The 26,596-nt window shown below is 46.7% G+C and overlaps 1 protein-coding gene across 1 annotated transcript in view; it reads right to left on the minus strand.

Moving 5' to 3' along the window:
• The window catches only part of LOC136588664 (fer-1-like protein 4), a 123,755-nt gene that overhangs the window by 49,540 nt on the left and 47,619 nt on the right, over positions 1-26,596 (minus strand). Inside the window, exons 15-22 of the mRNA XM_066588059.1 lie at positions 21,157-21,524; positions 20,600-20,708; positions 18,025-18,226; positions 15,512-15,632; positions 15,294-15,394; positions 14,674-14,761; positions 11,070-11,186; positions 1,180-1,332 (exon numbers count right to left, since the gene is read on the minus strand). Coding sequence (XP_066444156.1) covers positions 1,180-1,332; positions 11,070-11,186; positions 14,674-14,761; positions 15,294-15,394; positions 15,512-15,632; positions 18,025-18,226; positions 20,600-20,708; positions 21,157-21,524 — 1,259 coding nt within the window. The remainder of the gene's footprint in view (positions 1-1,179; positions 1,333-11,069; positions 11,187-14,673; positions 14,762-15,293; positions 15,395-15,511; positions 15,633-18,024; positions 18,227-20,599; positions 20,709-21,156; positions 21,525-26,596) is intronic.

The following is a 26,596-nucleotide window of genomic DNA, read 5'->3' on the forward strand; positions in this document are numbered from 1 at the left end:
TTAAAATGAAATTTAATGGGTTAAAAATTACCATATATACTCGAGTATTAGCCTTCCCGAGTATAAGCCGAGTCAATAAGTTTTACCACAAATAACTGGTAAAACGTATTGACTCGAGTATAAGCCTAGCTATACTCGAGTATATACTGGGTAAAAAAAAACCCCTCCATACTCACCTCCCAGCTGGGATCTGTGTCTGTGTGGCAAGCTGTTTGAATTCTCCCCGCTGTCCTCTCTGCTCGGCTGTCATCTGTCAGTACTTTGTAAGTAAGCACTGTGATTGGATCGAGTGCCAGCCAATAACAACCGGCGCTCGATCATTCACAGCCAATCAGTGAATGCCATTCACTAATTGTGAATGATCCAGCGTCGGCTGTGATTGGCTGGCGCTCGATCCAATCACAGCGTTGACAGCGGGGAATGACAGAGCCGAGCAGAGAGTACAGCAGGGGATGACAGCAGGGAGAATTCAAGCAGCTTACCGCATCACCGCCGGGAACACAGGAATTCAAGCAGCTTGCCGCACCACCGCTGGGGACACAGACGCTGGCTGGGAGGTGAGTATGGTGGGGGGGGGGTTTTAACGCTTCCCTGATTCGAGTATAAGCCGAGGGGGGGGGGGGGGGGGTTTCAGCACAACAAAATGTGCTGAAAAACTAGGCTTATACTCAAGTATATATGGTAATTAGTATTACATTCAGTAGGCCACACGAAACCCACTCGAAGTTTAAGCATACTATTAGATTGATATTATAATGCATGCCAGATTATCTGTTGTTTCTATGTCTATGTAGGAGTTTTTTAGGTTTTGCATTATAAAAAATTTTGCTCAAACCACTAAAACTGTAGTTAATCCTTTAAGGAGTATTATAAAATGGCAAGAGGTCTATTGGGGCAGTTGTTTTTCCAATTGCCCATGCTACATTAGTTCTACTAGAAGTGAATTGTAATGTCACTGTTGCTATGGAAAAGAAATCCAATTTTGCAATGTTTCTTTCCTATCTTATATCCACTTATTAATTTGAATGCACATTTTTTCTCATTAACTTGATATTGCCCATCTGAGTTGTAAGCAATATTAAGTCTTGGGCTTCAGAATTGAAACAAGCAATGTAAATTACAATTATAGAACTCAGATATCAAAATCATTTTCAATGACATGTGAATATTTTTTTTCACCTTGAAATATACTGTAGAGATTTTGCTGCAGTCCTTCCCTTTCTCCTCTTCTACTACAGAATAAAAGATATTTTGAGCTGGGATTCGTGCATATGCCACCCTCTTGTCATTGCTGAACATCCATATGAGCACATCTGGAAGTGTGCACTGTGGCTGTAAAACAAGGAAATTATATTATATGTCATCCTTATGTTAGAAGAAAAACTCTATGCTATGCACGCTGTTGTTCTAGAATATACTCTGTCAATGCAGTATAAACGGCTGTCTAATGAGTCTGTGTCGCAGGTAGTGGTGGTGCATTGTAGGAGTTGGGATACGATGCAGCAGATGGAGTAACCATCATTTACAATATTTATTTATAAGCACAGGAATAAAAATGAATGATAATAATATGGCAAGAACTGTTATGCAATTAAACCTTGACCTTCAAGGAACTTATCACTAACTAAGGCTAAATATAACCTAGGATAAACAATACTCTGTATACAATATGTAATAATATGCTGGAAACCAGGATCAACGGTGCAGTACAAAAATCAGTCCTGTTAGACATAAATACAAATCCCATTTAACAGAGTTCATCTTTAAAGGGTTAACACTCTATCCTTATCACTGCTTAAAAACACAGGGTTTGATATCTGATGAAAATGTCTTTCTAATCGCCAGTTCATGCATGGTCCTCTGTATAACATCTCAGTTCAGAAGCGACAGTGCATGTAATAGCAGTTTGCCTAATAGTATAATCTCCTCAGTGCAGTTTGTGGATACTCCAGTAGGTCTGTTGACCACCTGCTAGCATCCCTTGTTGTGTGCACATATAGAGTTGGTATTGCGGTCGGCCTCACTTACAGTTTGTCATGTGGGAATTGCCACTACCACTGCCCCAGGCTAGTCCAAGGTCAGAAGGAAAACTCTGTGACAGTTTCATTGGATCCTTGTAGCAGCTCTGATACTTTCATCAGATTGATGGTTTAACTTAGACTTTCTCTTTTTACAGCTCCAGGTTGACTCTGGTCCCTCAGTTTAGTGGCCATTGGCCACTCTCCAGCAGCTCCTTCTGCAGATTATTGCACCTCTCTTGGCAAAAGTTCCAGCAGCATCTCAGCTCTCTGTCAGAGTACGTGTGCTCTCCTGTGGTGCAGCACAAGATTGTACTTCTTATTCCAGAGCTTCAGCCAATTAATTCTATACCAGAGAGCATGCTCAGTTGTTTTTGCAAAACTTTGCAAATTTTGGTGCACAGGACGATTTGAAGCACTTTTTGGTGCACCTTACTTTAAAACTTTATTGTAGCCTGGCAACTACAGGAAATGTTAAAGTTTCCCATATCCTTGCAAACTAATATTGGATTGTTTTCAATTGCAGTGCTGAAATCATATTAGGTTATTGTGCCTAAAAGTACAAAGTTATTTCGCAAAAACATTTTGTTTTACCATGAATATTCACAAGCCGTGTTCAAAAGCTCTAATTGTCAGGTATTGCAATGCTAATAAGTCATTAAATGCGATTCTCCAAGCCTGGACCATTAAAGATGGCCTAACCGCTTCTCTGACTACTTGATGCACACTGTGCGTAGTATGTAATAGTAGTCTAAGACACTACATGCTGCTCTGACTGGTCAGCGTTGCTCACGTGGGCAGCACTGGTTAATCAAAACAGGTTTAGTCTCTTAGACTAATGATGCATACTTAATAGAGATGAGCGAACGTACTCGTCCGAGCTTGATGCTCGGGCGAATATTAGGGTGTTCGGGATGCTCGTTACTCGTAACGAGTACCACGCGGTGTTCGGGTTACTTTCAGTTTCCTCTCTGAGTCGTTAGCGCGCTTTTCTGGCCAATTAAAAGACAGGGAAGGCATTACAACTTCCCCCTGTGACGTTCAAGCCCTATACCACCCCCCTGCTGTGAGTGGCTGGGGAGATCAGGTGTCACCCGAGTATAAAAGTCAGCCCCTCCCGCGGCTCGCCACACATGCCTTGTGAGTTAGCTGAGGGAAAGTGCTGTTCTATTGGAGTTGCTGTAGGGAGAGTGTTTGTAGTGAGTGTAGGCTTCAAGAACCCCAACGGTCCTTCTTAGGGCCACATCTACGTGTGTGCAGGCTGCTGTTAGCAGTGGAGAAATTTTTTTTTTCTCTCAAAATCGGCAGTGCAGAGCATTGCACCTGGCATTAGGGACAGAAGTGGTGCTTAGGCAGGGAGAGTGTTAGGAGTGAGTGTAGCCTTCAAGAACCTCAACGGTCCTTTCTAGGGCCACATTTAACTGTGTGGAGTACTGTGCAGGCTGCTGTTAGCTGTGTTGCTTTTTTTTTTTTTCTCAAAATCGGCGGTGCAGAGCATTGCACCTGGCATTAGGGACAGAAGTGGTGCTTAGGCAGGGAGAGTGTTAGGAGTGAGTGTAGCCTTCAAGAACCTCAACGGTCCTTTCTAGGGCCACATTTAACTGTGTGGAGTACTGTGCAGGCTGCTGTTAGCTGTGTTGCTTTTTTTTTTTTTTTCTCAAAATCGGCGGTGCAGAGCATTGCACCCTGCATTGATACTACAGGCACAGAATTGTGTAGGCAGGGCCACAACACAGTTATTAGTCATTGAATAGGCACAGTGGGCCTTTCCTTTTAAACAAAAGGGAAAAAAGTATATTTGCCCTGCCTCTGTCAGTCCTAAGGGCTCTGTGTACGTGTGTGCTGCGTGGAGAACGTCAAAAAATCAGACGCAACCAGCTACGGTTGAGTGCAGCCTTGCGCCAATTTCTTTCCTGCCTGGGAAATACCTGCTCTGCCACAGTTAATAACTCTGCAACAGTAAAGTTCTGTGACACTTTTGCAGGGCCGCAACACAGTTATTAAACTTATTATTCATTCACTAGAGGCAGTGGGCCTTTCCTTTTTAAAAAAAAGTTAAAAAATTATATTGGCCTGCAGGCTTGCGCCAATTTATTTCCTGCATGTGAAATCAAATCACTGGTAATACAGCATGCTGAGGGGTAGGGGTAGGCCTAGAGGACGTGGACGCGGCCGAGGACGCGGAGGGCCAAGTGAGGGTGTGGGCACAGGCCGAGCTCCTGATCCAGGTGTGTCGCACCCGACTGCTGCGCGATTAGGAGAGAGGCACATTTCTGGCGTCCCCACATTCATCGCCCAATTAATGGGTCCACGCGGGAGACCTTTATTAGAAAATGAGCAGTGTGAGCAGGTCCTGTCCTGGATGGCAGAAAGTGCTTCGAGCAAGCTATCATCCAGCCACAGTTCTGCGCCGTCCACTGCTGCAAATCCGAATCCTCTGTCTGCTGCTCCTCCTTCCTCCCAGCCTCCTCACTCCACTACAATGACACATGCTCAGGAGCGGGAAGACTCCCAGGAATTGTTCTCGGGCCCCTGCTCAGATTGGGCAGCAGTGGTTCCTCTCCCACCAGATGAGTTTATCGTCACTGATGCACAACCATTGGAAAGTTCCCGGGGTCCGGGGGATGAGGCTGGGGACTTCCGGCAACTGTCTCAAGACCTTTCAGTGGGTGAGGAGGACGATGACGATGAGACACAGTTGTCTATCGGTGAGGTAGTAGTAAGGGCAGTAAGTCCGAGGGAGGAGCGCACAGAGGATTCGGAGGAAGAGCAGCAGGACGATGAGGTGACTGACCCCACCTGGTGTGCAACGCCTACACAGGACAGGTCTTCAGAGGGGGAGGCACGGGCAGCAGCAGGGCAGGTTGCAAGAGGCAGTGCGGTGTCCAGGGGTAGAGGCAGGGCAAGACCAAATAATCCACCAACTGTTTCCCAAAGCACACCCTCGCGCCATGCCACCCTGCAGAGGCCGAGGTGCTCTAAGGTCTGGCAGTTTTTCACCGAGACGCCTGATGACCGACGAACAGTGGTGTGCAACCTTTGTCGCGCCAAGATCAGCCGGGGAGCCACCACCAACAGCCTCACCACCACCAGCATGCGCAGACATATGATGGCCAAGCACCCCACAAGGTGGGACGAAGGCCGTTCACCACCTCCGGTTTGCACCGCTGCCTCTCCCCCTGTGCCCCAACCTGCCACTGAGATCCAACCCCCCTCTCAGGACACAGGCACTACCGTCTCATGGCGTACACCCACACCCTCACCTCCGCTGTCCTCGGCCCCATCCACCAATGTCTCGCACCGCACAGTCCAGCCGTCGCTAGCGCAAGTGTTGGAGCGCAAGCGCAAGTACGCCGCCACGCACCCGCACGCTCAATCGTTAACCGTCCACATAGCCAAATTTATCAGACTTGAAATGCTGCCGTATAGGGTTGTGGAAACGGAGGCTTTCAAAGCTATGATGGCGGCGGCCCCGCGATACTCAGTTCCCAGTCGCCACTACTTTTCCCGATGTGACGTCCCAGCCCTGCACGACCACGTCTCCCGCAACATTGTACGCGCCCTCACCAATGCGGTTAGTGGCAAGGTCCACTTAACTACGGACACGTGGACAAGCACAGGCGGGCAGGGCCACTACATCTCCCTGATGGCACATTGGGTGAATTTAGTGGAGGCTGGGACAGAGTCAGAGCCTGGGACCGCTCACGTCCTACCCACCCCCAGAATTGCGGGCCCCAGCTCGGTGGTGGTATGTTCGGCGGTGTATGCTTCCTCCACTAAAGCACCCTCCTCCTCCTCAACCTCTGTCTCGCAATCTAGATGTGTCAGCAGCAGCAGGACGTCGCCAGCAGTCGGTGTCGCGCGGCGTGGCAGCACAGCGGTGGGCAAGCGTCAGCAGGCCGTGCTGAAACTACTCAGCTTAGGAGATAGGAGGCACACGGCCCACGAACTGCTGCAGGGTCTGACAGAGCAGACCGACCGTTGGCTTGCGCCGCTGAGCCTCCAACCGGGCATGGTCGTGTGTGACAACGGCCGTAACCTGGTGGCGGCTCTGCAGCTCGGCAGCCTCACGCACGTGCCATGCCTGGCCCACGTCTTTAATTTGGTGGTTCAGCGCTTTCTGAAAAGCTACCCACGCTTGTCAGACCTGCTCGTAAAGGTGCGCCGGCTCTGCGCACATTTCCGCAAGTCCCACACGGACGCTGCCACCCTGCGCACCCTGCAACATCGGTTTAATCTGCCAGTGCACCGACTGCTGTGCGACGTGCCCACACGGTGGAACTCTACGCTCCACATGTTGGCTAGGCTCTATGAGCAGCGTAGAGCTATAGTGGAATACCAACTCCAACATGGGCGGCGCAGTGGGAGTCAGCCTCCTCAATTCTTTTCAGAAGAGTGGGCCTGGTTGGCAGACATCTGCCAGGTCCTTCGAAACTTTGAGCAGTCTACCCAGGTGGTGAGCGGCGATGCTGCAATCATTAGTGTCACCATTCCTCTGCTATGCATCTTGAGAAGTTCCGTGCAAACCATAAAGGCAGCCGCTTTGCGCTCGGAAACAGAGCCGGGGGAAGACAGTATGTCGCTGGATAGTCAGAGCACCCTCCTGTCTATATCTCAGCGCGTTCAGGAGGAGGAGGAGGAGCATGAGGAGGATGAGGAGGAGGGGGAAGAGACAACTTGGCCCACTGCTGACGGTACCCATGCTGCTTGCCTGTCATCATTTCAGCGTGTATGGCCTGAGGAGGAGGAGGAGGAGGAGGATCCTGAAAGTGATCTTCCTAGTGCGGACAGCCATGTGTTGCGTACAGGTACCCTGGCACACATGGCTGACTTCATGTTAGGATGCCTTTCTCGTGACCCTCGCGTTACACGCATTCTGGCCACTACGGATTACTGGGTGTACACACTGCTCGACCCACGCTATAAGGAGAACCTTCCCACTCTCATTCCCGAAGAGGAAAGGGGTTCGAGAGTGTTGCTATACCACAGGACCCTGGCGGACAAGCTGATGGTAAAATTCCCATCCGACAGCGCTAGTGGCAGAAGGCGCAGTTCCGAGGGCCAGGTACCAGGGGAGGTGCGTAGATCGAGCAGCATGTACAGCCCAGGCAGTGCAACAGTCTTTAAGGGCCTGGCCAGCTTTATGGCTCCCCAGCAAGACTGTGTCACCGCTCCCCAGTCAAGGCTGAGTCGGCGGGAGCACTGTAAAAGGATGGTGAGGGAGTACGTAGCTGATCGCACGACCGTCCTCCGTGAAGCCTCTGCCACCTACAACTACTGGGTGTCGAAGCTGGACACGTGGCCTGAACTAGCGCTGTATGCCCTGGAGGTGCTTGCTTGTCCTGCGGCTAGCGTCTTGTCGGAAAGGGTGTTTAGTGCGGCTGGGGGAATCATCACAGATAAGCGTACCCGCCTGTCAACCGACAGTGCCGACAGGCTAACACTCATCAAGATGAACAAAGCCTGGATTTCCCCAGACTTCTCTTCTCCACCAGCGGACAGCAGCGATACGTAAGCAATACGTAGGCTGCAGCCGCGGATGGAAGCTACGTTCTCTCTCACCATCCAAAACGGGGACATTTCTGCTTCATCAATCTGTGTCTAATATTCCTCCTCCTGCTCCTCCTCCTGAAACCTCACGTAATCACGCTGAACGGGCAATTTTTCTTAGGGCCACAAGGCTCACTCATCTAATTTTTCTAAACAATTTTTATATGTTTCAATGCTCTTAAAAGCGTTGAAACTTTAACTTGAACCAATTTTTCGTTAAACTGGGCTGCCTCCAGGCCTAGTCACCACTTAAGCCACATTAACCAAAGCGATTAATGGGTTTCACCTGCCATCTTGGTTGGGCATGGCCAATTTTTACTGAGGTACATTAGTACTGTTGGTACACCAATGTGTTTTGGGGCCCTCACCTACAGTGTAATCATAGCAATTTCTATGTTCTTCGCCTGCACTCATGGTACAGAAGTGTGTGTGGGGTTGGCCTACACTTTAGCTACATAAATGTAACTTGGGCCTTGGCTATACTGCAGCTACTGAAATGGAACTAAGACTGCGCTCCCACTATACTGCTGCTTCGGAATTGTTCCTGGGGCCTGTGTAGGCTGCTACAATGACTTAAATGGAACTAAGACTGTGCTCCTCCTATACTGCTTCTTCGGAATTGTTCCTGGGGCCTGTGTAGGCTGCTACTATTACTGAAATGGAACGAAGACTGCGCTCCCACTATACTGCTGCTTCGGAATTGTTACTGGGGCCTGTGTAGGCTGCTACTATTACTGAAATGGAACTAAGACTGTGCTCCCCCTATAATGCTGCTAGTGATATGTTAGTGGGGCCTGTCGCTAATGCTACGGCTGAAATGTTACTAATTCTGGGCTCTGCCTATACCGCTGCTAATGGTATGTCTCTGGGGTGTGGAAACAGAGGCTTCCCAAAGACATGATGGCGGCGAGGCCATTTCCCACCAACGCTGTTACTGTTAAGGTGCATATAACCACGGACACGTGGAGAGCACACGTAGTGCCTCCAAATCATCCCCCGCCACATCCCACTTAATCCTGGCCAGTGGCCACATTCCGAAAACCAACTACATTAAACCGCGCTACCAGGTCCGCAGTCACCACCACATTACCACCAACGAGGTTACTGTTAAGGTACATATTACCAGTCAGACTGGGGCATGCAGTGTGGGCCGAAGCCCACCTGTATTAAGCACGACATTACTACCTCAGCTGTGTTGGGCAATGCAAAGGGATATTTTTATGTACCGCCGGTGGCTTCCTGGCACCCACCCATGCTGTGGGTCCACAGGGAATTATAAATGCATCTGTTTCCACTTGTAAAGAACCCCAGTCAGACTGGGGCATGCAGTGTGGGTCGAAGCCCACCTGCATTAAGTACAACATTACTACCTCAGCTGTGTTGGGCAATGCAATGGGATATTTTTGTGTATCGCCGGTGGGTTCCAGGGAGCCACCCATGCTGTAGGTGCACACAGAGTTTAACCTACATGTGTCCACTTGTAAAGAACCCCAGTCTGACTGGGGCATGCAGTGTGGGCCGAAGCCCACCTGCATTAAAGGGGTTGTCCCGCGCTGAAACGGGTTTGTTTTTTTTTCAACCCCCCCCCCCCCCCCCCCCCCCGTTCAGCGCGAGACAACCCCGATGCAGGGGTTAAAAAAGAACACCGGAGAGTGCTTACCTGAATCCCCGCGCTCCGGTGACTTCTTACTTACCTGCTGAAGATGGCCGCCGGGATCTTCTCTCTCCGTGGACCGCAGGGCTTCTGTGCGGTCCATTGCCGATTCCAGCCTCCTGATTGGCTGGAATCGGCACATGACGGGGCGGAGCTACACGGAGCTACACGGAGCCCCATTGAGAACAGAAGAAGACCCGGACTGCGCAAGCGCGGCTAATTTGGCCATTAGACGGCGAAAATTAGTCGGCTCCATGGGAACGAGGACGCTAGCAACGGAGCAGGTAAGTGAAAAACTTCTTATAACTTCTGTATGGCTCATAATTAATGCACAATGTACATTACAAAGTGCATTAATATGGCCATACAGAAGTGTATAGACCCACTTGCTGCCGCGGGACAACCCCTTTAAGCACGACATTACTACCTCAGCTGTGTTGGGCAATGCAATGGGATATTTTTGTGTATCGCCGGTGGGTTCCAGGGAGCCACCCATGCTGTCGGTCGACAGGGACTTCACAATAGGGAGTTGTACCTGCCTGTGTCTATGAATTAAAAAGCCCGGTCTGACTGGGGTATGCAGAGACACCTTGACATAATGAATAGTGTGTGGCACATAGGTTCCCCATTGCTATGCCCACGTGTGCAGCTCCTGATGGCGGTGGCACAGGATTCTATTTCTCATTGCTTCTGTACAGCATTGTGGGCTATCGCCCCGCCCCTTTTAAAGAGGGTCGCTGCCTAGCCGTGCCAACCTCTGCAGTGTGTGCCTGCGGTTCCTCCTCATGGCAGACGCACTTCTAAATAGACATGAGGGTGGTGTGGCATGAGGGCAGCTGAAGGCTGGGCAGGGACAGTTTGGTGTGCGCTGTGGGGGGGAGGGGGGGCGGTTGGTCAGCATGTAACCCAGGAGAAGTGGCAGCGGAGTGTCATGCAGGCAGTGATTGTGCTTTGTTGGAGGTAGTGTGGTGCTTAGCTAAGGTATGCATTGCTAATGAGGGCTTTACAGAAGTAAAAGTTTTTGGGAGGGGGGGGCCCACTCTTGCCGCTATTGTGGCTTAATAGTGGGACCTGTGAACTTGAGATGCAGCCCAACATGTAGCCCCTCACCTGCCCTATCCGTTGCTGTGTCGTTCCCATCACTTTCTTGAATTGCCCAGATTTTCACACAAGGAAACCTTAGCGAGCATCGGCGAAATACAAAAATGCTCTGGTCGCCCATTGACTTCAATGGGGTTCGTTACTCGAAACGAACCCTCGAGCATCGCGAAAAGTTTATCCCAAGTAACGAGCACCCGAGCATTTTGGTGCTCGCTCATCTCTAATACTTAACCCTTTCCAATCCAATTTGTATCCTGGTTTTCCTAGGGGGTTTACTCTTTTTCTGCCATTATATAACGGCCTTTCTGCTGGCTAAAGCCAGTACTGCATAAGGTGACACGTTGGATAGGCTCCGACAGCAGAGAGGCTGGCAATATACAGTAAGAGAACCCCAACGGACGTCTTCCAACATCGGAGCTGTACAGCCTTAAACCATAATGTCTTCAGAGGTCAGACAGTGGATTGGAAAGGGTTAAGGCACAGTGTGTATCCAGAGAAGCTGCTGCAGCCATCTTTGTTTCCCAGGCCGTGAGAGTCACTTTAAGGATTGATTATACTGCTGGACAAATATTACACTGCCGTGTAAAATCAATATGAGCCATAAGGATGCAAATCTCTAAACAAACTCTCATGGACAACACTGACAGCTCACACATCACTCATAAGTTCAGTCTACAATAATGTTTCAATGTAAGCAAGTGGTTCAAAGTTAGGACACATTCCCACTACTTAAAGCGTAAATCTACCTCTTTAGTCAAAAAGCGAACTTTTGCTAGAATTTTCCTGCCATCATTAATCTTCTCCTTCACGTTGTACTTAGTCAGTCTCCGGCTGGCTCTTAGTGCTTGTTTTGCATAGAGAATCTAAAAAGACAATGATTAGAGGCAGCAGCCCATCAGTTAAAGGTGTGGGGGTAACATCCAGATGATGCAAAAAAGGCAACACTGTGACATCACTAATGCAAAATAATACATAACACCTATGTAAAGTGTTTATAGAGCAGGTTCTTAGTTTTGATTCTAAGTTCATTTACTAATTTGCAGTTTTATAAACCCCGAATGTACAATAATTTAACCATAGATTTTTAACTCTAAGCATAAGAACAAAAAAATTGCTTAATAAATAACATCTATATGTTAATACTCTGTCCTACCAAAAGTATTTGGACACCCCTATCAGTAGATTGGATCGTGACTAATAGTATGTCGCGTGACCTAAAACATGCTACAAAAGATGTAGATCCTCGGAGGTGTAAGCCATAGTTTGTGTCAGCCATAGGGAACTGTATTGCATACATAGATTATCCTGCTGCGCACAAGCAGTCCATCACGAAAAGCAAGGCATCTGCCCATCTACAGTGGTGCAACGAGCGTTGTCATTTACAGTTGAGCAATGGAAGAACGTTACATGCAGTGACGAATCATGCTTCTCCATCTTCACATCAGATGGAGGTACCTGGGTGCAGAGGATGCTTGGAGAACACCTTTTGCCTGAGTGTGTTGTGCCAACAGTTAAAGGGGTTGTCTCGCGAAAGCAAGGGGGGTTATACACTTCTGTATGGCCATATTAATGCACTTTGTAATATACATCGTGCATTAAATATGAGCCATACAGAAGTTATTCACTTACCTGCTCTGTTGCTAGCGTCCTCATCTCCATGGCTCCGTCTAATTTCGCTGTCTGCTCGCTTTTTTAGATGCGCTTGCGCAGAAGGGTCGTCTTCTTCTGGTTCGTCCGGGCACGAGCGGTGTTTTGGCTCCGCCCCCTTCTACGCGTCATCACGTAGCTCCGCCCCCACCACGTGTGCCGATTCCAGCCAATCAGGAGGCTGGAATCGGCAATGGAATGCACAGAGCCCATGGTGCACCATGGGAGAAGACCCGCGGTGCACCATGGGAGAAAACCGCAGTGCATCCTTGGAAAAAGAATCGGCGGCCATCTTTTGGAAACGTTTTATAAGTTGATGAAGCACAAGAACTGTGAGTAGAAACCTGCTTTAAAAGCCATTTACACTGGTGCATAGTAATGTATGCTTAAGAAGGGGGTCTGGGAAAAAAAAAATCACTGTTGCCTCGAGACAACCCCTTTAAGTACAGTAAAGGTCCGTTATGATCTAGGGATGTTTTATGTGGCATGGTCTCAGTCTCTTGGTTGTAGTATCAAGAACCTTGAACATGGAGGTGTACCTTGACATTTTAGACAATAATGCGCTTCTAACAATGTGGCAATACTCTGTGGGTAGTCAGCAATACTTCCAGGTCAGGGAATATGAACATCATCCGTGTTTTTTGAACTCGCCAGACATTTGCAGGATGAATGGAGGGAAATGCCAGCTGAAGTGTATCAGAAGTTAGTAGAAAGAATGCCATGGAGAGTATCTGATGTCATTAGGGCCAAATCAGGCCCTACTACGTATTAACATATGTTAATCAGTACTACTTTTGATTCTTGCTCAGGTGTCCAATTACTTTCCGTAGGATAGTGTAATTTCCTTTATATAAGTTGTCCACTTAAAAAGAAAAAAAAGACTAGGACTATGCCAAAAATTTAACATTTCTATGAGGTAAATGAAGTGGCTTGATTTACTGTACATTAGTCTCTCAGACTGTTAAAGAATATATTCACACACACATACAGTACATATACGGAGTAGGGCTGGTTTTCTACAAGTACATTTTATTGTCTGTATCATGGCATTAGCATTCGGACCCCCGCAGTTCTATTGACCCACACTCAGATCCTTCACACACTGCACTTAACTGCTTATTAATGTGTTGAAACTCTTGTTGCCAATTAATTTTGTTGAGATTGACATGCTTTTAAAAAGAATAATCATTCTTTAACAAAGAAATGTGAAAAATCGAGTTTAGTTAGCAGCGCCGCTCTTAAAATATTGTATAGATTGCATGTGATGATAAGTAGAGATGAGCGAGCGTAGTCGCTAAGGCAAACTACTCGAGCGAGTAGTGCCTTCTGCGAGTACCTGCCCGCTCGTCTCTAAAGATTCGGGTGCCGGCGAGGGAGAGCGGTGAGTTGCGGCGGTGAGCAGGGGGGAGCGGGGGGAAGGAGAGGGTGAAAGAGAGATCTCCCCCCCCCCCCCCCCCCCCCGTTCCTCTCCGCTCTCCCCGCCCCCTGCCGCCCCCCGACTCTTTTGAGACGAGCGGGCAGGTACTCGCATAAGGCACTACTCGCTCGAGTAGTTTGCCTTAGCGAGTACGCTCGCTCATCTCTAATGATAAGAAGTTGCTTTCTTTCTGTCCTATTTTTTGTTTCCTTTTTAGTTTAGCTGTTGACTTTTCTTTGACTGACTATTTTTTTTTTAGAGAGGTTGAAATCTTTTTTATGCCTGAAATGGAGCCTGACGCAACACAATGAAACTGTGCTCATGAGGTGCTTAATTGTAGGATTATTCATCCCCGACATATAACTATAGAAAAAGCCACAGCACGCTTCTAACTTTTCTTTTGCAAAAAGGGATGGTTTTTATAGAAAGGTATACACCATCATATGCACTCCATCCATATCCGTAATTTCCAAATCCAATAGGTTTAGAATAATCAGACCAGATATGAATATCTACATGACGTTTGTTTCTGTTACAAAGTTTATTCACGTTGTGTTGGCAGCCTTCGCCACACTGAAGGAGCCTTCATCCATCAACCTCTGGTCAGTGCCAATAGTGGCGTGACACCTGGGTTCTCACATGTGAAGCATGAGTGCTGTCTTTCAGCATTGGACACTGAGGAAGTAACATCTCCCTCTGGTACCAGTGCTAATAGGCCGCCTGGGTTGTCTATTAACGGAGTCAGCCTATCAGTGGCAATTGTAAAGTAAATAAGCTGTCCCTTTGGTTTTAAGGGCGCTGGTTATACTGTTTGTGCTCTGGCCACGAGCTGTGCTGGAGTTTCCTGTAGTACTGTTCATGGTTACTTTAGTGTCCAGAAGTAGTGTTTCAGTCAGGTTAGTACTTCGGGTCTATTTAGTCTTTAAGGTTAGTGGTTAGTATAGTAGCCCCCATTTAGTCTTGAACTTATTTCCGATTTCTCTCACGTAGTAGGTCACCCTTTTCAGGGTGGGTGCTCCACTTCAAGGACCGATCTGGTTTGGCTGGTGCTAGTTTACTTGTCCATGAGGTCCTCTGTATTTCATTATACTCAGTACTAATATTATTAGTCAGTCCAATAAGATCTGTAAAACCTGCAACCAGTTTAGCTTTGTGTTCTGAAATTTGTCAACTCTAGTTGTTCAGACTAGTCGTACCTAATGTGACAGAAGTCTGGTTGTTCTAATAATGCTGGATTTGGAAATTATTGATATGGATGGTGTGCATATGATGAAACTGAGACTTACAATGTTGTGGGGAAGAGATTTCATCCTGCATCGATCTAGGTTGTTGGGTCGAGCCATGGTTCTCTTTCCACAATTGAGAGAGAATTGCCTGCAAGTAACATGTGGAAAACAAAATTAACTTTAAAAATTATGCATTTCATTAAAAAATGTAATATGAATGTTAACCAATTATTGCCAAAAGCAATAGAGCTCATAGACCCTATGAAATTTAGTTTTTATTGAGTCGGAAGTAAAAGTTAAAGAGGTTGCCTGAGTTATGTAAACTGCAAGTAAAGGGGTCCCCAATGGTAAAAATAACAAATCAGCTCCTACTCCTCTCTCGCCGCTACCCACTCTTTTCCCGCCGGTGTAGACAGATCTCCTCGCTGATGTAATGTATACGGGCTGCAACCAGCTTGAGCTGTCTCATAAACAGGCTGCTGCAGCCAATGACAGAGCTCAGCAGTTATCACCGAGCGCTGTCATTGGCTCCAGCAGCACGTTTATAGGACATCGTGGGCTGACTGCAACCTGTAAACATTACATCACCAGTGGGTGACGAGCGGAAAGCAGGTGAGGTTTTTTCACTATGGGGGACCCCTTTCTATGTAGTTCACGTAACTTAGACAAAAATCATATACCTGCAACCGGCAACAAATTCTTCAAGAACTTGTTTCAGACGAATTTCTGGTTTTGATTTAGGTCTTCTTGTTAATTTCTCCACCTCATCAAGTCCACGATCCTGTAAGGAATTGTTACAGACTCATTAATTGACTAAAGACGTACATTCAAGGGGATTTTGTTTCTTAAAAAACATGTTCACAGGAGGAGGAGGTATATGTCGGGGCTTTATGCTTACCAAACGCTCACCAATCTTCACTATCCAGTTAGAATTGTACAACCTCCAGCTGTGGTCCTCCCAGTAGCTCCACACATGCACACAAGGTCTGTCAGTGCCCAATTGTATATAGTAGTAAGAACTGCAGATAGATAAGTACATTTTGTGGCATTAGATGGATATATATATATTTATTTCATGCATACATGTCACTGCAATATGGGGGCTACACACAGATATTACTTCTTGCTAACCTGTCACATGGGCCAGGCTGACATTGTGACATCAGCCCAGACCTGCTTCTGTGTTGCCACCACCACAGCCGTGCAGTGACAAACTCTGAGGCCTTAGTCAGACGGGCGTTTTTAGCCGCGATTTGCGCATGCGCATGCGTCCGGCGATTTTATAAAACCATTGCTTTGCAATGGTATCGGACACATGAGCGCTTTTTATGCACTCGTCCGATAAATTATAGAACAGAAATCGCAGATCGCACCTATGTGCGATCTGCGATTCCTGTTCTCTTCTGTATATGCGCTCAATGGGGCCGGCGGCAGCAGCGCTGACCCCATTGAGAACATATAGAATACAAATCATTCTTCTCTGCCACAGCTGTAACAGCTGTGGCAGAGAAGAACGATGTTTGCCCATTGAATTCAATGGAGACGGCAATACAACCGTCTCCATTGAAAGCAATGGGCTGCCGGCGAGCGCTGGATGAATTGTCGGGAAGGGCTTAAATATATAAGCCCTTCCCTGCAATTCATCCTAAAATGTGTTAAAATAAAAAAAAATTGTATACTCACCTTTCCGCTGCAGCCGGAGTTCTACCGCGGCCGCTGTCAGTTCTCCTGAACTGCTTCTCGGCACTATTCAGCCGGCGGGGCTTTAAAATCCCCGCCTGCTGAATGATCTGCCTCTGATTGGTCACAGCCTGACCAATCAGAGGCAGGTTTCACTCACACACCCATTCATGAATTCATGAATGGGTGAGTGACTGCTGCCTCTCATTGGCTCAACGGGAGCTGCCCCTGATTGGTCCCGCTGAGCCAATGAGAGGCAGCAGTCACTCACCCATTCATGAATTCATGAATGGGTGTGTGAGTGAAACCTGCCTCTGATTGGTCAGGCTGTGACCAATCAGAGGCAACTCATTCAGCAGGCGGGGATTTTAAAGCCCCGCAGGCTGAATAGTGCCGAGAAGCAGTTCAGGAGAACTGACAGCGGCTGCGGCTGGACTCCGGCTGCAGCGGAAAGGTGAGTATACAATTTTTTTTTATTTTAACACATTTTAGGATGAATTGCAGGGAAGGGCTTATATATTTAAGCCCTTCCTGACAATTCATCCCGGGCTCGCCCGCAGCGCATTGCTTTCAATGGAGACGGCTGTATTGCCGGCTCCATTGAATGCAATGCGCTGGACAGCTCCGGCCCGTTTCTAATGAAACGCGGCTAGGAGCAGATTTTCGGGCGTTTTTTCGGCCGATTTTTCGGCGCCGGTCACGCGATTTGCGCATGCGCATCCGTCATGCGATGCGCAAATCGTGCAAAAAAAAGCCCGTGTGACTAAGGCCTTAAAGGGCTATTTATCACTGGTTTTGCCCCAGAATTGTGGCAGAAGAAAATCACAAATTTTGGTGCATACGTAGTGTGCATAAAGATTTGCAAATTTTTATGCTGCGCTTGCCTGTTTGCTGAAAACCGTGGGGGCTTAACAGGAGGAATCATAACATTCAGTACTAAAAACTGACATAAATAGTAGCTGAAATCTACACCCGCTCATAGCTGAACTACATTGGACTGACTGTAGCATGGAGGCCAGAGATGTGCCTAATTTATTAAGCTGCATCATACTCCAGTGCAAGTAAAATTAAGGCCTCATTCACACAAGCGTAAATATGGATTGTGTAAAACCCATTGCTTTCAATGGGTGTATTTATTGTCAGTGTATTATTTACGCAATTTTTGGTCGTGTGAGGAAAAAAAAACAGCATGTCCTATTTTGGTGCATATTACACACCCAAATGGTCTAAAGGAGTGAAAACACAGTGAATTCACATGAAACGTGTATTTATTGCGTAATTGCCCATTAAAACAATGGTTTCTGAATGCGGAAATACGCAGCATTTACACATACAAAAAACACTAAAAAAAAAAAAAAGAATGTCCAAAATACGCAGGGAATAGGCGATTTTCTGTCTGCAATATGCATGCAATATGCTACATATTTATGGACCAAGGTACACTATGCCTATGTGAATGAGCCCTAAGACTGGTGTATGAAACATTGGACTCCACTGAACTGGAGATACGTGATATAAGCTAATGATCATAGCGCTAGTCAGGTTTTCCCCAGCATGAAATGGCTTCTTGCAGCCAATGCAGATAAGACAGACTTGGCTAGAGGTCTTGGTTAGTTTTTTTTTTTACATTTTTAAGAAAAAATACCACTGTTCTATAATTAAGGCTTTTCTTTTGACTGTAATAAAAGCTTTGTACATTTCGATATATGAAGTGTTATAAGCTTATATTACTCGTCTGGTTCTGTATGATCTGGCTTCTTAGGCGGGGTTACAGACTTGTTCCTCTGTTCATTATTTATTGGTTCCTCCTCCATTTCCACACTGAGTTCATCTTCTGAACCTGCATCAAGCAGACCCTGACGCTCTTCAGGGACTGCATCCCCTTTCTTCTTAGACGATTTTGTGATTATTTCTGCAGTTTTTCCATAGTTCCCTATACAAAAAAAACACAAATATACAAAATAAATATATAAATAAGCGGACTGTTAAAAGCTCCAATACTATTAATAGATATTAGAGATGAGCGAACGTACTCGGATAAGCACTACTCGTCCGAGTAATGTGCTTTATCCGAGTATCTCGCCGCTCGTCATGAAAGATTCGGGGCGCTCCGCTGCTGACAGGTGAGTCGCAGCGGGGAGCGGGGCAGAGCGGGCGGGAGAGAAGGAGAGAAAGATCTCCCCTCTGTTCCTCCCCACTCTCCCCTGCAGCTCCCCGCTCCGCAGCGCGTCCCGAATCTTTCAGGACGAGCGGGGAGGTACTCGGATAAAGCACATTACTCGGACGAGTAGTGCTTATCCGAGTACGCTCGCTCATCTCTAATAGATATCTAATGCTGGGTTCATAGTAAACGTAGTAAACAATAGCCAATTGGTCACAGCACACACGACACCTTGTATTGAAAGGAAGGATAGTTCTGAATGAACGGTGCACGCCCAACAAGATCCTGGATCCCGGATCCGATGTAATGTAAAGCCACACCGAAAGGAGAAGAGCAGCACTCCAGGGAATTATATCACACAGATATATTTATTGTGCCCACAAACAACGTTTCAACCCCAAGTTACACGGGTCTTTGTCAAGTCTGGGTTCACATACATTGGTAGAGTCTGGTTAGTTGTTGTATGCTGGGGGCAGATATAATTGATGACGTTTGTCTGCATTTCATGTACTGATCCGGCATCCGCATGCAACATTTTACAAAGGAAGCATCAAAATTGATGCACCAGATGTCATGAATGAGCCCATAGAAAACTATGGGATTAGTTTTGAAATCGGTTTTCCTATGGTGTTTTACTAAAATGAAAAAAGCAGGATGGCTGGATACATGGGAACCCGGCATGAATATACTGTGGATATGTGTTATTATAAGAAAGGTGCTAGGCAGAATGGCCAACATGAATTTAAGTGTCAACTAGAGATGAGCGAATCTACTCGGTTCGGATGGTTTGAACTCGAGCACCACTTTTTCCGAGTAACTCACTACTCGGACGAAAAGATTCGGGGGGTGGGGGGCAGCGTGCTGGAGCGGGGGGTAGCAGTGGGGAACAGGGAGGAGCTCTCTCTCCCTCCCCCCCCACTCCCCTCTGCAACCCCCCGCTCACCCCCAGCGCCCCCCGAATCTTTTTTTTCGAGTTCAAAAACACCCAAACCGAGTAGATTCGTTCAATTCTAGTGTCAACCACAAAATTAGGCCGGTTTCAGCCAAGTGTATTTTAGTTTCATATTTGGTCTGCGTTCAGCAGATTGTAATACAGAGCTAATGTAAATCTATGTATCTATTAAGGTGGCTGTATTTGTCACGGCCATTTTTTTTAAAAAAAGAGCATGGCCAATTTTTTGCCTCTATAATGCTATTGTTTTCTATTGTGCAAATACAGATCATTATTTGGCCAGTAGAATATAAAATATGCAGAGGCAAATACAGATCAAATACTGATGACATGGTTGTAGTGTCATCTCTCAGTAACGCTGGAATACCGATCTGTATTATGGACGTGTTACAATACACTCATCTGAAACTGGCCTTAAGAAGACAACTATCTTCCAGGTAGAAGGCAATTGGGTTTTTTTTACGCTATGATGTCTTGCTATGATGTAATCTGGCCATCATTGTTAGACAGGAAAACTTAAAGGGGTTTACCAAATTGTGAAATTTGTGTATAACCAGCTACCTATGCTGTAACATAAAAAATAGGCAATACTCACCCCTCTCCACTCCCTCTATGTCCAATGCCACTTACCCTCTGACATCATGTTTATGGCTGCCCCAGCCTATATACAGAGCGTCACAAGCGCTGCAACCAATCACAGTACCCAGGGCTTGATCGCTGAGCTCTGTTATTGGTTTCAAATCTTGTAAGGTCCGATATACCAGGCAAGATTGCAGCCTATAAACAAAAGAGGAGCGGAGGACTGGACACCGGTATGGGACATAACGGGAGCGGAGAGAGAGGTGAGTACAAGCCTATTTGTTATGTTAGAGCATGGGAAAACTCCTTTAATGTTTGCCAATCTGATCATTCCATCTGGCATAACACAAATTAGTGGTGGGGGGGGGGGGTTGTTCTATCTCTAGAGCAGTAACGGACAATGTTAGGGACCTTTCACACATGCTGAATATTTCTGCAATACTCACCTAAAGGTGCAGAGAATTCTGCACCAAAATCTGCTTGTATATATGTGGGTTACGGAGTGGAAATCTGAAGCTATGTCTACGTCTAGTCTCTCAGTTCTGTATAGAACTTGTGTAAATGTCTTTAAAATACTGAAGTAGCAGTAAAAACGAGATTACATACAGACTTACCTATGGAAAACTCCAACTTCACTGGCTTATTCCCAATACTTTGGTCAATCATTGTAACTTCAAACAGTACTCCAAATAGAAGGAATTCTTCCTTAACACCTAATGCATGCTACAGATCAAACAATTGGCACAAAATGCAAAAATTATTATATAAAGGACCATGATGTTCAATGTTTTAAACTATAATAATAAGCTATAAAGATGTAGAATTATGAGTAATTATGGTGCTCTACTATAATGAAGCTTAGGAAATGTAAAGCTTAAAGAAGCACTCTGGTAAAATTCTTCATTGTTGCCCCATTTGGAAAGTACAGTACATCAGATAGCGAAGGCAGTTCTTGTACCAGACACTTTACAGGTTCCCTTTAAATCAGAAGTCAGTTTCTCTATACATTCCTATTAGACCCATAAGGAACATCTCATAGGCTTGCATACAGAGCGGAAAAGTGCCTGGTAAGGAAATGTAATCTTTTACTTGATGTACTTTACAAATGGATGCAAAGAACTTTTTTTTCCCGCCTGGAGGGCTTTTCCAAATATGTGTCTTGCATAGATACCTCTGGCAAGGGTAGGATATCATCCACCTCCACTGTTACAGCACTAGGCTGCTCCTTCTGCTCTTCGTCTTCTGCGTCTTCAGCGCTCTCAGCAGTCGCATTTTCTTTCTCTTTTTCCTTTGACCTTTTGCTTTTCTTCTTCATTTTCAGCTTACTGAAAGCATTTTTGAGAGCTTGAAGAGGTTTCTTCTCCTGAATCATGTTGTTTGTAAATAGTTCTACAGTCACCGCCACAAGGATGCGACCTCGATAGAATATTCCTTCGCCAAGACCTTCATTGAGATCCTTGTGTACATCTCTCAAGGTGTAATTTTGCGGAGAGCCATAAAGGTTAACCCAAGCCGGTCCAAATGTTGGGTTGAAGCCAGCTAAATATAATACATCGTAGAGTTAATCCATAAATACATTTGTGTGGATGATACATATTAGTAATTCACAAATGTTATCCAATACAATGTCATTTGTCTTTGTTTATTTCCCGTTCGCTGCAAAGATTTAAACTATTTAATAGCGATTTCTAAAGCTAAAACATTAAAGGCCTATTCTTGAAACAGGCAATCAGTGTTTGATCGCAGGTGGTCCGATCTCTGGGAACTCTGCTGATTATTAAAACATAGGGGCCCCTGATACCGACAACCAGTAGAGTTCCTATGGGTCTGACACCCATGAATCAAACACTGGAAAGCCACTTCAGAAACTTTGTTTTGCCAGTACCTGACAATATAGGTCGCAGACCCTCACCAGTCTACTATTTTCAACTGGACATCCCCTCTAACCATCTGTTATTGAATCCCTCTATTCCTAATCTCAGAAGTACCAGGAAAGGGATACATTTTATTTTAATAGCAACTAAAATGAATATAGCCAGAAGTTGAAAAACTTGTTTAACCCCCTTAAATTCTACTCTTAGAATGAGAAACAAAAACGGAGAACAAAACGCTGATGTGAACTTAGGCCCCCTGTCCACGGCCATGACGGAATATCGCTAGTGATGTTCTGCTGCAGGGGAACAGGGGGAAGATCTGTCAGGTCTCCACACTGAGCCTATCTGACAGATAGGCTCACCGCGGCAAATCGCAGCATGCCGCGATTTGAATCCCGTGAGCGGAGAATTGCTATGATTCTCCGCTTGTGGACAGGGGGCTGTGCTTTCCATATCAACTCTGTGTAAAGCGTTCACTGCACTACCCGCGGCTTGATTATAGCCGCAGATAACGCAATAAACTAACAGTGTGGGGGGGCAGTGGGGGGAAGAAGAGAGAGATCTCTCTCACTCCCCCCCCTTCCCGCAATTGCTCGGACGAGTATGCAGTTACTCGAGAAGACCGATGCTCGCTCGAGTATCAGCCTTACCCGAGCGTGCTCGCTCATTTCTAGACCTGAGTAAGGTTCTTGTATTTGAAATATGTATCCTATTGCATTTGCTGATCTTTTTTTGACTGTAAAGAAAGAAATGCTTCCTTGTTTGGAAATATACTATATTTTATGTATCTATCATTTCTGTTGTTACTTAATTATCTGTTTTTTCTACCAAGACCTAAAGTTCATGCCACATTAAACTGTTGATTTAAAACATTTGCTAAAAGCTTCTGGAAGATAAAGCTATACATTTTCATTGTTATCACTTATGTCAAAAGTATGACTATTAAAGTTAATGACTTTTAGAAATTTGCCTCAATAGTAAGTAAAGTAGTCTCCATTTATTTTACAACCCCATTTCCAAAAATGGTGGGACATTGTGTAAAATGTAAAGGAAAAAAAGAATGTGATGATTTGGAAATCTCATATAGCCATATTTTATTCACAATAGAACACAGAAAACATATCAGATGGGAAAAGTGAGACAGCTTTCTATTTCATTTGAAAAATTAACTCCTTTAGAGATTGATGGCAGCAACACATCTAACAAAAATTGGGACAGAGCCATGTCTAACCTTGTTTAGCATCCCCTCTTCTTTTACAACAGTCTGTAAATGTCTGGGAAGTGAGGAAACCAATTCTGGAGTTTTGGGAGAGGAATGTTGTCCCATCTTTTCTCATATAAGATTCAATCTGCTCAACAGTCCTGGGTTGTTTTTGCCAGATTTTTAATTGCATAATGCACCAATATTTTCTATTTCTGAAAGGTCTGGACTGCGGGTGGCCAATTCAGCACCCAGACCCTTCTTCTGTGAAGCCATGCTGTTGTGATAGATGCAGAATGTAGTTCAGCATTGTGTTACTGAAATATGCAAGGCATTCCCTGAAAGGGGCATTGTCTGGATGGGAGCATATGTTGTTCTAAAACCTCTGTATACTGCTCAGAATTGATAGTGTCTTTCAAGATGTGTAAGCTGTCCATGCCATTGGAACTCATGTAACCCCATACCATCAGTGATGCAGACTTTTGATAGCAAGCTGGACAATCCCTGTCTTCTTGAGTCCGCAGGACACAGCATCTGTGGTTTCCAAAAAGAATTTAACGTTTTGATTTATCGGACCACAGAACAGTTTTTCATTTTGCCTTCATCCATTTTAAATGAGCTTTGGCCCAAAGAAGATGTCAGCATTTCTGGATTGTGTTAATATAGGGCTTTTTCTTTGCATGATGCAGCTTTAAAGGGGTGGTCTCGCGAAACCAAGTGGGGTTATACACTTCCGTATGGCCATATTAATGCACTTTGTAATGTACATTGTGCATTAAATATGAGCCATACAGAAGTTATTCCACTTACCTGCTCCGTTGCTAGCGTCCTCGTCTCCATGGTTCCGTCTAAATTCGCTGGCAGCTTGCTTTTTTAGACGCGCTTGCGCAGTCCGGTCTTCTCCATTCAGCACGAGCCGCTTCAGTGTGCTCCCCGCTACAGCTCTTCTGCGCATGCGCAGACGAGCTGTCACTGCTCGGGAGCGCGCTGGAGCGGCCATTCTGCACCATCCTCTGTTAGAGGAAGGTGCAGAAACTGGAGCTGCCCAGCGGAGAAGCCCAGCCCAGCCCAGCAGCCCCGAGAAGCCTCCCAGGTAAGTGATGGGTCGGGGGGGGCTGCCGCTGCGCCGGGCTGCGCCGGGGGGGCTGTCGCTGCGCCGGGGGGGGCTGTCGCTAGGCCGGGGGGGCTGTCGCTGCGATGGGGGAACTAGCGCTAGGCCAGGGGGGCTGTCGCTGCGATGGGGGGGGGCTGTCGCTAGGCCGGGGGGGCTGTCGCTGCGATGGGGGGGCTGTCGCTAGGCCGGGGGGGCTGTCGCTGCGATGGGGGGGCTGTCGCTAGGCCGGGGGGGCTGTCGCTGCGATGGGGGGGCTGTCGCTAGGCCGGGGGGGCTGTCGCTGCGATGGGGGAACTAGCACTAGGCCGGGGGGGCTGTCGCTGCGATGGGGGGGGCTGTCGCTAGGCCGGGGGGGCTGTCGCTGCGATGGGGGGGCTGTCGCTGCGATGGGGGGGGGGGGCTGCCGCTGCGCCGGGCTGCGCCGGGGGGGCTGTCGCTAGGCCGGGGGGGGCTGCCGCTAGGCCGGGGGAACTAGCGCTGGGCTCCGGAACCTAGCGCTGGGCTCCGGGGCCTTCACCTGGGCTGAGGGTCTAGCGCTGGGGAGCCGGGGGCTAGCGCCGCTTACCTGCTGCCTGGCGGTGGGCGTCTGGTCGGCGGCTGCGGGGCGTCCGGTTGCCATGGAGACACAGCTGGCGGCGTCTCGGGAGCGCGCACGTCGGGCTACAGCAAGCGACGGGGAAAGAGCCGGCGGCCATCTTGAGGAAACTTTTATAAGTTGCTGAAACGCTGGAACGGTAAGTACGAACCAGCTAGAAATGTCATTTACAGGGGGGCTTAGTAATGTATGTTTAATGGGGGGGGACTGGGCAAAAAAAAAAATTAACTGCTTCCTCGAGACATCTCCTTTAACTTGCATTTGTGGATTGCAGAACGAACTGTGTTTGCAGACAATGATTTCTGAAAGTATTCCTGAGCCTATCATGTGATTTGCATTACAAAATCATGCCTGTTTTTAATGCAGTGCGACTTGAGGGCTCATAGATTTCAAGCATCCAATATTGACTGTTGGCATTGTTCTTTGTGCACATGAATTTCTCAAGATTCTCTGAATCTTTTGATGGTATTATACAGTGGGGGAAAAAAGTATTTAGTCAGATACCAATTGTACAAGTTCTCCCACTTAAAAAGATGAGAAGGGCCTGTAATTGGCATCATACGTAGACCTCAACTATGAGAGACAACATGAGAAAACGCATCCAGAAAATCACATTGTCTGATTTTTAACGAATTTATTTGCAAATTATGGTGGAAAATAAGTATTTGGTCACCTACAAACAAGCAAGATTTCTGGGTCTCACAGACCTGTAACTTCTTCTTTAAGAGGCTCCTCTGTCCTTCACTCATTACCTGTAGTAATGGCACATGTTTGAGCTTGTTTTCAGTATAAAAGACACCTGTCCACAACCTCAAGCAGTCACACTCCAAACTCCACTATGGTGAAGACCAAAGAGCTGTCGAAGGACACCAGAAACAATATTGTAGCTCTGCACCAGACTGGGAAGACTGAATCTGCATAAGGCAAGCAGCTTGGTGTGAAGAAATCAACTGTGTGAGCAATAATTAGAAAATGGAAGAGATACAAGACCACTGATGATCTCCCTCGATCTGGGGCTACATGCAAGATCTCACCCTGTGGGGTCGAAATGATCACAAAGGCGGTGAGCAAAAATCCCAGAACAACACGGGGGAACCTAGAGAATGACATGCAGAGAGCTGGGACCAACGTAACAAAGGCTATCATCAGTAACACACTACGCTGCCAGGGAGTCAGATCCTGCAGTGCCAGACGTGTCCCTTTGCTTAAGCCAGTACATGTCCGGGGCCGACTGAAGTTTGCTAGAGAGCATTTGGATGATCCAGAAGAGTATAGGGAGAATGTCATATGGTCAGATGAAACCAAAATAGAACTGTTTGGCAGAAACACAAATCGTCCTGTTTACAGGAGAAAGAAAGCTGAGTTGCATCCAAAGAGCACCATACCTACTGTGAAGCATGGGGGTGGCAACATCATGCTTTGGGGCTGTTTCTCTGCAAAGGGACCAGGACGACTGATCCGTATACATGAAAGAATAAATGGGGCCATGTATCGTGTGATTTCCAGCAGCAAGGGCACTTAAGATGAAACATGGCTGGGTCTTTCAGCATAACAATGATCCGACGCACACTGCCAGAGCAATGGTGGAGTGGCTTTGTAAGAAGCATTTCAAGGTCCTGGAGTGACCTAGCCCCTCTCCAGATCTCAACCCTATAGAAAACCTTTGGAGGGAGTTGACAGTCAGTGTTGCCCAGCGACAGCCCCAAAGCATCACTGCTCTTGAGGAGATCTGCATGGAGGAATGGGCCAACATACCAGCAACAGTGTGTGCCAAACTTGTGAGGACTTACAGAAAACATTTTTATCCTCTGTCATTGCCAATAAAGG

The sequence above is a fragment of the Eleutherodactylus coqui genome, chromosome 13, assembly GCF_035609145.1.
Source record: "Eleutherodactylus coqui strain aEleCoq1 chromosome 13, aEleCoq1.hap1, whole genome shotgun sequence".
Lineage (NCBI taxonomy): Eukaryota > Metazoa > Chordata > Amphibia > Anura > Eleutherodactylidae > Eleutherodactylus > Eleutherodactylus coqui.